Genomic DNA, 13,587 nt, shown 5'->3' with positions numbered 1-13,587 from the left:
CCACAGCCGGCTCTGTGCTGACAGCTCAAAGCCTGAACTCTGCTTCGGATTCTCTGTCTCCATTGCTTTCTGCCCCTCCCCTGCTTGCTTGCTCTCTCTCTCTCTCTCTCTCTCAATCTCTCTCAAAAATGAATAAACATTTCAAAAAATTGAATTGATATTTCAAATCCACCTAAAAAATAGAACTTTTCCATTTATGGTGGAAAGGAACCGACAAATAAATATGTACATATATAGTTATATTTATACACAAACATAGACACACATTTGCTGTACATGTGCCCACCTCCCCAGCTCTCCTCTCCCACCCTAACACCCATCAATGCAGTGATAAAAGGAGTACAGTGAAAGCTGTAAAATGCGATGTCATAAAATCTTACTAATCTTGTTTAATTATAGGGTCCATATTTCTAGGTTAGTGAACATTCAATTGCTAAAATATTTTAGAGAAATTAAATCAGTTGCATTCCACTCAAGTGTACGTAACCACTATTGATGAAGTAATTACAAGGAGCTATCTTGCTAGTTATAGAAATGCATGTGGAAAGTATTTCCAATTAAGAACAGATATATGCACGAACAGAGTAGGATAAAAAGTACTTAAAACAGTTTGCATTATCTACCATAAGTGAAATATGCCACTTATGATCTTATTTGCCTCATGAATGAAATTTATTTCTTATAAATTTTAATATAATACAGGCTAAGTGAGATTTTTCTGCTTTCCATACTAGTTAAGAAATCCATAGTTGGAGGGGTACCTGGGTGGCTCAGTTGGTTACATATCTGACTCTTGACCTCAGTTCAGGTCTTGATCTCTGGATCATAGGTTCAAGCCCCATGTTGGGCTCCATATGTGGAGCTTACTTTAAAAAAATCAATAGTTTGAGATAGCATCTGTAATTAAACTTTTTTTTCTAATACTGAAGCAAGGTGAAAACATTTGAGAATGAGATGCATTAAAAAAGTGAGCTTTACATAGCTAATCAATAAATAGCTGAAAATATTAAATTATAGCTATAGAGGTGTATAATATCTCTACTAAAAATATCATTAAGTAACACGTGCTAAATAGGAGATTTGGTAGTTGTTTTTCCCTCTGTGATGTAATTCCAGATCAGAGTTTCATTTTTTCCCCAATAGAACAACAAAAAAGAAAAGAAAGAATGGGCTGTGGTACAATGAGAATTAGACATCAGAATCAACTAGTGCATAAAATGATGAAAGAGATTAGAATAGTATCAATGTTTCTTATATAATCAATCACTGCAAATGTGTCAGCAAGTATGAGGCATCCCCTTCTGTCAATACAACCAAGTAGACAATCTGGGTTAGGCAGGAAGTACAGCATAGTCTAACATGGCTATCAACACTTCTTTCACTGTCTCAGAAGAACAAAATTCTGAGACAAGTTCTTGGAACAAATGGAAATGTATCCAAATGAAAATCAAATGATAAATGCCAAGAGAATATTCTTTCCTTGGAATTCTTTCAGTTCTTCAGCTTAACCAGCTGGAATGAATTTTCAAGTAGCATTTTGTTCAGCCTTTTGAAATGAAGGACTTTTCTGTTAATTGGAAAGCTATATTTCATCAAAGATGAAGACTGTGCTCTTGGCTTAGTGATTCTCTTTTTAAAAAAATAATAAAAGAGAGAGACAGAGAGAGAGGGGGGAATTTGGTGGATATTTACCCTCAACAAATTCCAGAACATGTATTTCAAGTGTGAAAGACTGAGCTGTGAGCCTATATACATACCTAACTAAAGAAAACTGGGGAAAATTCAAATACCAGTGTTATTCTAAGCTCTGCATGAAAACTCGGTATTATACTGTGCTCCCTCCTGAGAGGAATATGTAAGGACAGAAAAAAAAATCAAACGTTATTAACTCTCAGAATCAAATATTGATACAACTGACGTTTTTGGTTTTCTAAGGTAAATGAATTGCATAAGGCAACAAATTTAAGGATTCTTTATTCTGTTACTTTAACATGTGTTTTGAGGACAGGAATAGCATGACTGTCAACTCAGAAAGATTTAGAGCAAGAAAATAAAATTAACCAGGAAAAAAATATTTAAGACTCAGATTTTCAACACAACCTACACTTTAGACAGTACTTGCAACTTAATTGTTGATTAATGATATGTTAAATACACATTTAAAATTTAAATTGACACAGAATTAAGCAAACTGATTTATCACAAAGAATGTGAAAAGTTCTTCAAAGGAGTTAATTATACTGTAATACTAAAGAAATAATGTTTCCAGCCTTCTTAAGGGAATCCTTCGATAAGTAGTCTGAATGACAATTATGTATTCTGTTTTATAATAATTTTATAAGAAAGCCTATTTATGATGCTATTTATATATTTTAAGTCTGGCAATATGTGTATGATAGGAATGATCAAAGAGGTTATTTTACTGTTTTTTAAAAATATTTAAATTGCTGCAATAGATTTTTTAAAGAATGATGTGAAAGAAATATTTGACATAAAAATTCCTTAGACTCAGACGTATTTTGTACCTTGACATATAAGCTGATGGTCTATAGCAGCAGGCAACATAAGCCTCAGATGGGCAATGAAGAGAGAATTGTAAAAAAAATAAACTCATCAACTTTTTTGAAATAGTCATTAATATTTGAGAAGACTGGTCTAAACTGAAAATTTCAGAAAGGACATTTAGCAGTGCAACTAGGCAGGCTTCAGTCATTTTTTAAATAGTGGAGCCAGCCATACCATTATCTAAATTTCTAAAGAAAGCAATATACACATTAATCCCCCTATTATAAGTTTATAAACAGTATATAAAACCATCAAAATATTATATGAAGAGTGATTTTTTTCCTTAAGAGACCAGTTAATATTCATTCCACAAACTGGCCATGAATTTTACAGTAAAAGTAGTGAACTAAATTTGACTGAATTTAATAGGTGAAATTTACCAGCACACCCTTTGATAATAAGTGAAAATCAGAATAAGTTTACATGCTTATCCAATAGATACAATTTCATAAGATCCAAGATCTAGTTCAAAACATATTATACAAACATGCTTAGATCAAGAAATTTTCAACATATGAATTAATGTGCGTGATTTAGTTTCCAAGAATTTTATAATCTAACCGAATGTGGTGGGTAGAATCTCAAAGAGATTTTGCATTGAAAGAAAACAACAAACAAACAAAAAAGAACATTGCAAACACTAATTACAAATGAATTTTAATCAAAAGGTAGTTGATTCAAGAGAAATAAGCTTATATAAAAGAATACTAAACTTAAAGTAGTTATGTAAGTGAAATAGTTATAGAAATTGTAATGCCCTACTATGTTTTTTTAATATTATAAAATTAAAATATAAGATACCTTTTACTTTCATGATGAGTAGGTTGTAAATATTACAAATAGTAAAAAAAAAAAATCTTTGGGTGCTTTCTCCTTTGCACTTTTAACTATTCTTTTAACACTGATGATTTACAACCGGAAGACATTTTAGTATGCATAGTATGCAATATCCAGTATCTTTAACAGTTTGTTTTGAACTCTAGCTAATGTCCCTCTTGAGTGCAAAGAGTCCAGGCTAAGGTTCTGGTCAGCAGAAGGAATGAGACGGAATGGAGTTACCTTTGGTGAAAGGGCCGTGGAAATTTCTGTCAGCACATAGAGCTAAAATTCAAAATTTCAGATCCTGAATCTTCAGTGAGTGATGAAATTACTTAAACAACAGAGGGAAAAACTGTCAAGGCAAACTGAAAATAATCAATTCCTAAGGAAAGTATTCGATTTCACAAAAGAAAGTTTATTGTACTAAGGCAGATCATGAAAATAAAGGTTCTAAAAAATTGTGATTTTAGATATTTATGATGTTTGCTATAAATAAAATGATTTATATTAGGACTGCATTCATGCCTTACTGGGATTTTTAAACTTAAGTCATTAGAGTTTCTCTTTCTCCCTTTTGATACTGAGTGTAACAAAATATAAAAATCTCTGATAATTTTATTAGGATTTCAGAAATGTAGCAGTGGTAGTTTAGAGGTAAAATAAAATTTCTAAGTAACATATAAATGGCATAATATGTAAATAATTTCCAAAACCCACAGTACTACATCCTACATTTTTGTAACTGGGAAGGTGATGGAAATACTGAAAAATAAGTAAACTGTAGCAGTAAGAAAGAAGGAAGAGAGGCAAGAATGTGGTGACTGGATGGTGCTGACATAAAACATCTCTTTCAAAATGCTGTTAGGATCTGATGAGCAACTTGCTGCTCAGAATTCAAATTACAAGAGATTAAGAAAGTATACTCTAAACCATAATTTCTATCAAACTCTCTGTTGTGTTTAGTCCACACCCTTTCCTTTTTTTTACTCAGTAGCTTAAATATGAACTAAAACAAGGATGCCGTGCCACAGTGTGCTCTGTTAAGATGTGATGGGGGGCAGAAGAGCACTGTGGTTAAGAGCCTCATTGTCCTCAGTGTTAGATGGAGGTTATAGTAGAGTTTTTAGACCCAACGCTCTCACTTAGAAGTGTGCCTGGTATGTGTAAGTGTCCATTAAACTTTAATTATCATTACTCTTACTATTTTTAGAAATAGACTGCCCTGTCATCTTCACCATGGTTATTGCAACAGGCTAGTAATTGGGAGTTACTGAGCAAAGAGGGTAGAAATACAAATAACCTAGCCTAAGAAAAGGTGAGGGAGTGAGGAAGGTCCCTCTGAAGGGGTGACATGTGGGCAGAGAATTAAACACAAAGTCTGAGTTAGAGCAAGGGATGTAGAAAGTGCATTCTAGTAAATGTATCAAATACATGGGGTCAGGAAACATAGTGGGTTCTGGTGAGTAAAGTGCAGGAGTGAGTAGGAACAGAAGTATGAGGCCATTAAGAAACTTAGGTTTATCCCTTTCACCTCCTAAAATTTATACTCAGTGTGTTACAGTCAGAGCAATCTTGTTTCTGAATTCCCAAAAAGAATGCAACACAAATAGATTGTATCTCATATATTAGTCCTTTTCGAATGGTGGGAAAATGCTATTTCAGTCTTAATATGTTTTAATGATCAGAGCTATCTTTGCAAAAATGGTTCAAGGTAATTTCCCAAATTAACAGCATTTGGTGGAGTCTGTAATGCTATGCTAAATTATTTTTCTGTGAATAATTAATCAGAAGCATCTTGGAAGTTAAGTAGAAATGCAATGAAATTAATTCAGGTATTAAACTAGAGAGTAAATAATTCAGGTAGCTTTAAACTTCAGTTTGGATAATTTAAGTGCCTATTTTCAAAAAGCTATCCATTCCTTTATATTTTCACTATATTTGTTATAAACTCCTAGGTTAAAATAATAGCAAGGAAATGAGTATTCCAATTTATTTTTTAAAAAACAAAAGATAAAAAGTTTGAATGTATTTCTCAAGTTAATTCTACTTGGTAATAATACAGCTGAGAAGGTCTGACTTTCAACCTGTTCTTTACCACTGGGTCAGGCTGTCCTGTGTTGGTATAGCTCACAATTCAAAAGCCTTTAAATATGTATCTACCTACTAGATCATAATTGCCGAAGAAGTAATACTACAGCAATTTCCCCTCCTCTTCAAAATTCCCCCAGTGATATATTAACTAAAAAGAAAAATATTTTGAATTTCCTTCCTCTATACATAAAAGTAAGGTCAATTCTAGATTTATAAATCATCAGGTTAACCCCATTTTCACATCATTCGTGCTTTTTTAAGGTATAAAACCATGCATTTCCAATTGAACTTCATTCCACACCCAATAATGAGAAAAGACCTAGAAATAATAAACTTTATATTTTAATGGGATATTTACTTAATTGGTTTTAGTTATAATAATTGATATTTAATCCTCAGTCTAGGGTGTGGGATACATTTTTAGCTTTTTGAGAAAATTTTTAACAGCTTGCCTTGGAAGTGAAGCTCCATAAAGCTCAATGGCTCCCCTTAGTGATGTCTTGCAAGAAATTCACCAAGAAGCCACCTTCATAAAGACTTCTGCACAGACATTTCTAAACATTCAGAAAATTGTGAATTAATATTCACAATTTGACTAATTCTCAACAAATAAATCCCATCTGTGATTCTGGGGAGAGCAACTTTTTTATTTATAACCCTATTACATTTTAAAAGGTAATTGAGCATTTTCCAGTTTTCATTTTTCACTTGGAACTTAAATATGTAATACAAAATTTAGGAAAAATAATTCAGGCCCATTTCCTTTTCTTTCCATTCTTTTTTACATGTTTATTCCTTTTAGCTCATATTTCTATTTGAACAGGTTTTTAAAAGACAGTCTGCAACTAATTTTCATTTTGTATCTAGGTGTCTATTCCAGATACACCTAACCAGAAAACTTGCCTTAAAAATCAGCAGCTACAGTATGTGAAAAAAACATACTTTATATATAAGAAATTAAATGAGAAACCGTGAGATGTGAAATAAATTCTAAGAGTATACATTTAGGGAAATTGGATCTCCTCTTGGTCTACAGCTATGGTTCTCTTTTTTTTTTTTTTCAAATTTTAAAAATTTGTTTTTATTTATTTTTGAGAGTGAGAGAGACAGACCATGAGCAGGGGAGGGGCAGAGAGAGAGGGAGACACAAAATATGAAGTAAGCTCCGGGCTCTGAGCTGTCAGCACAGAGCTGGACACAGGGCTCAAACTCACGAACTGCGACATCATGACCTGGGCCGAAGTCGGACATTTAACCAACTGAGCCACCCAGGCGCCCCTACAGCTATGGTTCTTAATTATGGCTGCACATCAGAATAAACTAGGAGTGAACTTATTATTCACTATAGGTTCCTGGGCCCATCATAAGAGCTACTGAATCATAAACTCCAGGGGTGGGGCCTAGGAATATGTATTTTTCAAAGTCACCTATACTTGGAAACCTGGTCTGCAGAAGGCCCTAGGAGGTGCTTAGATAAATGACTATATTATTTCTGTATTAATAAGAAATAATTTCACTATCACAAAAACATCAATCATGTATTCAATTACATGATAGTGGTTTGCAATGAAATATTAAATAACATGTGTCTAGAATGGTCTGCACAGAGATTTTAGGTACTCTTGAAAGTTAAGGCTCAAAAATAAATACCTGTCACTGCCTATACTCCCTCTATGGATTCTAATTACTTTCAAAGTGTCCCTGAAATAAAAAAAATAATGTCACATGTCAGAGTATCCCATTGGCCTTTTGTAAACTAGTCACAGAAATATCCAAACTCTGCCTTGCTCTCAGATTCTGATTCTTGCCCTTTTCCAGTTTTCAGTATCACTGATCCTCAGGACTAACTCCCAACATGGCAGTTGAGTCCAGTATATCGTTCCAGCTTCTCTGAGTAATGTCCTATATATAGACTCTGATCAAACCAAGGAAGTCTACTTTTTTCAGCTCCCCAGATTCATCATGTCCTTGCATGCCTTCATTGACAATATTGTTCACTGCCTGACATGCCCTTTTTCCCTCCGTGGCCTGGCAAATGCTCATTCATTCTTTAAGTCTCAGCTGAAACATCACCCTGTCTGGGGAGTTTTCTTTCGATCTTCATTGGCAGAGTTCAGTGCTTTCCTTGCTGTGCTCCCAGTAGGATCTTGTTCATGCTTCTCTCTATTTTAGCATTAGCTTGTAACTATAATTATTATGCCTGTCTCCATATCTCATTAGTGTCCCCAGGTTTTAGTGCACATTTTGGCATGGAGTAGAGGCTTAATTCATGTTTGTGTAATGAGTTAATAACATCAGCTATTATTTCACCCATGATTGATGTGTGCCCAGCACTATGCTAAGTGCATTGTAAGTATCTCATGTAATCTTTACAACATTTAGTAGGTAGTAATGATTATCCGTATGTTAAATATCAGAGAGCTAATCCTGAGAGATACCAACAAATTGTCAAAAGCCACACAACTCGTTGGTGACAGACCTAGAATTTGAACACTGTGTTTTTCTGACTTTAAAAACACCCTTGTTAAACAAATGTTTGCACCATAGTGCTTCTCTGCAAAGGCTCAGAATGTGCTCGATTGCTAATAGCAATTTCTCTTGGACAGTGTCTATCTAACACTGCCCTCATACCTGGAACATCGAGGGATGATGAACATTCTTTTAATCGTAAGAGCCCTCTACAACCCAATCCCATTGCTTGTGTGCATGTGTATACATGCCTAAGCAGTGAATGACAAAACACAAACATATATGTAAGATTGTGATAACTGGAATGCCTAGTTTGCAAAATTATCCAAAAAAAAAAAAAGTAACTATTGATCCCATCAATAAAAAGTCAGCAGAATAGAAAAAAAGTCCCCTTTAATGAAAACCTACAAAATTTCCCCAATTGCACGTGATTTTTAATGGACTGCAGCCACTCTTCTGCATTTCTATTTTATTTCTTTGACAAGAAGAAAATATATTATTTATGCAAAAGGGTAGTTAGTGTTTCCAACCACTAACACATGGCGCGTAAAAAATAATAATCCCATTCTTCTATTGTGCAATCACCCTTTGTTGGGCAACAACAATGTACAATGTGCTAGTTTCCTGTTGCTTTCCTAGAGCCTCCCCTTACACTCACCGCCCAGACGAAATAGTTATTCCTTGGATAATAAAACTATAATACTGAGTTTCAAGCTACTTCCAAAAATGTGTCTGCCTGTCTTAAGAAATAATCATATCAGTTTGCTAATAAGCAGAAATACACTGTAAGTTGAGTATGTTGTCACATGTGGCTAAAAAACATACAAATCAATCTGTAACCAAGAAAGAAACAATATATTTCTTATGTATCCAGAACATTATGGTTAAGATCACAGCTGTAAGATATTGGACCATCATCAAGAGAACAATGTCAAACACTGAACTTTTGGATAATTTCCATAAAAATTTTGTTTGGGGTCAGTAGTTTTTATGGAATTCTGGAATGATTTTCACTGACCATTTTTTTAGAGTTGAACTTGAACACCTCCAAAATGCTCCTCAAATGGAAATATTATGTAATCTAACCTTTGCAGCCATGTCCTTCTGAAAACCAAGCACATATCATGAAAACCAGAATTTCTTTCTTTCAGTTTGTACAGTTTCATGAAAATTACATTAGGCTACATATTTAGGAAGGTAAATTTACTCTTCAGTTTTCTCTGTTTAGTTACCAAGTTCCTGTCAGCACTTCAAAGGTGTTAATAATTAAAGCCAGAATGAGAAAAAAACAAAACCAAACCTGGATTCCTTCCACCAAAATTTTATCAATCCAGCAATATTCTTTTAAGTGAAAAGAACAATGGAATTGGTGAATCAGTGTAGAACTAGCTCAGCTCTAGCCATAATATTCAACTCTTAACATTTTTTGTTCATATCCAAAACAATTTGACTGCCTTGCAGTGGTCTGAATTCTCATTTTTGTTAACTGTCTTTAAAGTTTAGAATTTGGAGGTGCACTATGTCGAGCCCAATGAAGCAAGTTTTCATAAAGCAGTTGGAAGGTTTTACAAATATAATCTCAGACAAAGCTAGTTGTGGCCTAAAATCATTAATCCAAGGAGACTGTGTTGGCTAAGGATATATATGCAGTATTAATAATATTGCTCCCTAGGATTCTGTAACCAGAGCTCAAGGAAAAGAAAGCCAAACCACTGAATTCAATATCTGCAGCCTATTTCAGGACATGAAAATATTTTGGTTCTCTCATGCAAATAAAGTCTCCAAAATACTTTTGTCCAAAATGATCCTTTGTAGACAGATACTAATTGCAAATGTTACACGTCTCAGTCTGTGGGGATATACATTATCAGAATTTGTCCCACATCAAGGAGTTAGTAGGTTCTTAATTTTCATTTCCTATGATTTTGATTTAATTCAGTACTTTCTCATTGGGATATATGTAGCAATGGATGTTACTAACACCATTCCCCGGAAATTATTTTGCACTTTAGAATATATATGTATGTATGTGTGTGTATACATATATATAATGTTTACATGATTATAAAATATTTAGTTAATTTGCTGTCCAGAAATAAATAAAAACAGTCTATCCAATTTGGTGCAAGTCTCATGCACTTTGCTCAGATTACTCTCTTCCCCTAAAACTCTCAGCAAGTTTCCAATACCAACAGAATGAAACAGTTTCCACCCTGGCTCCAGTCTACCTTGCAGTATGTCTTCCCACATCAAAACCTTAATATCATGTTGGTTCCACTTTTTAAAATGCTCCATACTGTGAATATGAACTAAATCTATAGTTCAGACCTAGTTCAAGATCAGAGACCTCCATTGAATCCAGTGTATATCCAATAAATATTTGCTCATTTGATTGATAGAGACACAGTGTTCCTGCCCTTGTAGCTTATACCATAGGGTTATTGACAAGTTATAGTTGCCACCACCCCTGCGTGTAATTGCAAAGGAAATTAATTTCAACATATAAACATTTGTGTTGAACTAAGGTACAGTTATCCTGGTTATTTGTGTATTTGTTATGCAAACCAGTTTTCTTTTAGTAGATGGCATGCAGTTATATCAGCAGACTGCAAATATGTAGCTACTACTTGGAAAAATTTAAATACAAAATAGTGCCTTAAATGGGAGCCAGATAGCAAAATACACATTAAAATTTTCTTATATGGCAGGAATGTATTCAAAATTTTATATTAAATATTCAAAACTATAATGTATATTACCAACTATAGAACCCTCTAAGACGGTTCAGAATTATCATATATGCATTGCTTCCTTATATTTTGTGCTTCATGTTTACATTTCTTAAAATATAATACAGACTTAATCGAAAGTAGTTGAATAATTTAAATAGTAATTTGGGGTCGCCTGGGAGGCTCAGTCAGTTGAGCGTCTGACTTTGGCTCAAATCATGATCTCGCGGTTTGTGAGTGCAGGGCCTGTGTCAGGCTCTGTGCTGACAGCTCAGAGCCTGGAGCTTGCATCGGATTCTGTGTCTCCCTCTCCCTCTGTCCCTCCTCCCCTCACACTCCATCTCTCTCTCTCTCTCTCTCTCTCTCTCTCTCTCTCTCTCTCCCTCTCTCTCTCAAAAATAAGTAATAAAAGCAAAAAAAAATTAAATAGTAGATATTTAGTATCTATGAGTACGATTTGCAACAGAGAAGTTTAACTCATTTTTTAAAACTTAGAATAACCAAAGAGAGCATAGTTGAGTATATTTTTTAAAGGTGTATTCTTTCATTTTAGGAAAAAAAGAAAGGGAGAGGAAAAGAAAAAAACTTAATAAAGAAGAAAGTAAGGATGCAATACCTGATAACAAAGGTCTGGAACCCAGCAGAGAAACTCCAGAACAACGAGAAAACAAAGACAAACAGCAGCAGAAGAAGCGAAAGGTCCAAGACAAACAACAGAAATCGGTATCAGTCAGCACTGTACATTAGAGGGTCCCATGAGATTGTTGTAAACTCATGATGCTGCTATCTCAACCAGATGCCCAGGACAGGTGCTGTAGCCATTAGGACCACAAATGGACAACGTGTCAGTTACTGCTCAATCTAAACAACATTCCAAATAGTTGCTATAGTCTTCATACAAGCATAGTTAACAACAAAGAGCCAAAAGTTCAAAGAAGGGATGTTTTCAAATGGTTATCTTACATGCTTCTGTGCATTCCTGAGAGACAAGAAATCTTGTACGTAACTATCAATAGGCTATAAGATGTAACAGCGTAATGATGACATCTGGAGAAGCACCATCTTTTCCCTATAAAAATAATTGTTCAAGCTATTGCTTTAAGAAGCGAAAGATAGTTCTGCAAATTCAAAGATGCAGTATCCCTTCAAAGTAATATAAGAGATCAGGGAAGAGAAACAGCCTTGTTTTGTCCAGGAGATCTAGAGAGTGCTCAGATACTAGGGCCTGGCATTTGGAATCATAGAATTTCTCAGCACAGAAACAACCGTGTTAAGATTGGTTCTATTGCCCTCACCCTGTCCTTCTGTAAGAAACATGAGAGTGTACACCAGAGTTAAGAATACCATATGGGATTGGAGAAAGGCAAAATGTGGAAGAAACCATAGCATTGGAGATGATTTCTGTGCTTTACAGGACTGTGAAGTGTTGTGATTACTGGGAACAGGTCTCCAATCTATGTCAGCACTGTGTGTGGTTCAGCCTCTGCTATCCCTCGGGTTATATAAGTCTGTAAACATGTACCTGTAACTTCCACAAACAAAATCATACCTATTAGAAGAAAATTCTGATTTCATAGAAAACAAAAGCTAGAGCAAGGAGAATAGAACATGTTTGCAAAGTTATGTGTTTTCTGAGGGAAAAACAATGCTATTACCTGCTTAATGGTCCACCTGGAACTAAAAGGGATACTACTTTCTAACAAGGTGTATCTAGTAGGGGGGAAAGCCACCACAATAAATATATTTGTTGATAGTTTTTAAAGTTTTGTTCATTTTGTTTTATTGTTTGTTTTTATTGGAAAGCTGTTACTCTTACAGACTCGTGAATTAGGAAAGAGGATTCTGTATCCTATGTAATTTGAACATATTACATTTCTCAATGTTTGTTTTTTGAATCCACCTTTATGTAAGTACATAGAGATTTACTTATAGGATATTAGGAGATATTTATTCAACTTCTCTCTTACTCAACAAAATTCTACTATAGATGCATAGGCCTCCCAAAATTATTTCACTGCTCCCCATTCATTGTTTAGAAATTAGCATCTTTCCTTGTATGTCAGTTCCTCCTGCATCTTGAACATTTGGCCTTTTCTTCTCCATATTTTCTCAGTCTGTGGATCTCTTTTGGGGATTGAAGTCACCCTAGCTGAAGGCCTCACCAGTGTTTCACAGAGGACACAGCCAGCCCAGGGCAAGAGGAAGCATCTCTGAGCAAGCAGTACAGGAGCTCATGGCCCACCTTAACCTTCTGTTGTAATGGAAGGATGCATGATTGCTCTGCCCACTACACTGCCTAGCCCTCTAAAGATCATGCTTCCTGAAGAATTGGCAATGAATCTGGCTTCTGGCTGCCTATCTCTGGTCACCCCTTTTCCACCAACTGTACTGTTCATGTAGACTGCTTGCCTTAATTCGTTTTTCGTTTCTTTTTTTGTCTTCCAAGATATAAAATTTTTGAATGATGCATTTCTGTTTCTTATTCTGGTGTTTTCTTTTCTAGTCTGCATGAGATAAGTGTTTCCACCAACTAGATCGATTCCCAAAGTACAAAAACAATTTTATTCTCAACTACAACTTATATCACCAAGGAGAAATAAAAATGTTCCCACAAAACCATATTAAATGGAAGTATATTCCCATGTTCTAGAACTTTTGGATGGTTTCAGACATCATCTTTGTCCTCAGTCTTATCTAGTCAAGCTTAAGTTAAGGACAAATTATTTGTGTCTCTTTCTATGTTTATCATATCTCCATTCTTTCAAAAAGCAATTACTGGGAAGGTCTATGCCTGCAAATGAGGTGCTGGAAAATGGTCTAAATCAACAAGGATGTAAAAATTGTGGCAATGACTATCAAGTCTTCCCAAGGGTTTTGACTCAAGACTTTTACCCCAAGATCCTCCAGACAACAG

General features: G+C 34.8%; 1 protein-coding gene across 8 annotated transcripts in view; it reads left to right on the top strand.

The window, feature by feature from the left end:
- RSPO3 (R-spondin 3) overlaps positions 1-13,142 on the top strand; it is an 86,496-nt gene extending 73,354 nt beyond the window's left edge. For 7 of the 8 annotated variants that reach the window (XM_015074250.3, XM_053222276.1, XM_053222274.1 and 4 more), the window contains 2 exons: positions 11,227-11,396; positions 12,787-13,142. In XM_015074250.3, coding sequence (XP_014929736.1) covers positions 11,227-11,396; positions 12,787-12,822 — 206 coding nt within the window. In that variant the 3' untranslated portion in view covers positions 12,823-13,142. Of the gene's footprint in view, positions 1-11,226; positions 12,436-12,786 lie in introns of those variants that run through there. The other variant, XM_015074251.3, reaches the window with a different exon arrangement.
- Positions 13,143-13,587: the final 445 nt, after the last annotated feature.

This window comes from Acinonyx jubatus, chromosome B2 (genome assembly GCF_027475565.1).
Source record: "Acinonyx jubatus isolate Ajub_Pintada_27869175 chromosome B2, VMU_Ajub_asm_v1.0, whole genome shotgun sequence".
In the NCBI taxonomy this organism is placed as follows: Eukaryota; Metazoa; Chordata; class Mammalia; order Carnivora; family Felidae; genus Acinonyx; species Acinonyx jubatus.
Note: the sequence above shows the minus strand (reverse complement) of the source record. Positions and strands in the feature narration are given on the sequence as shown.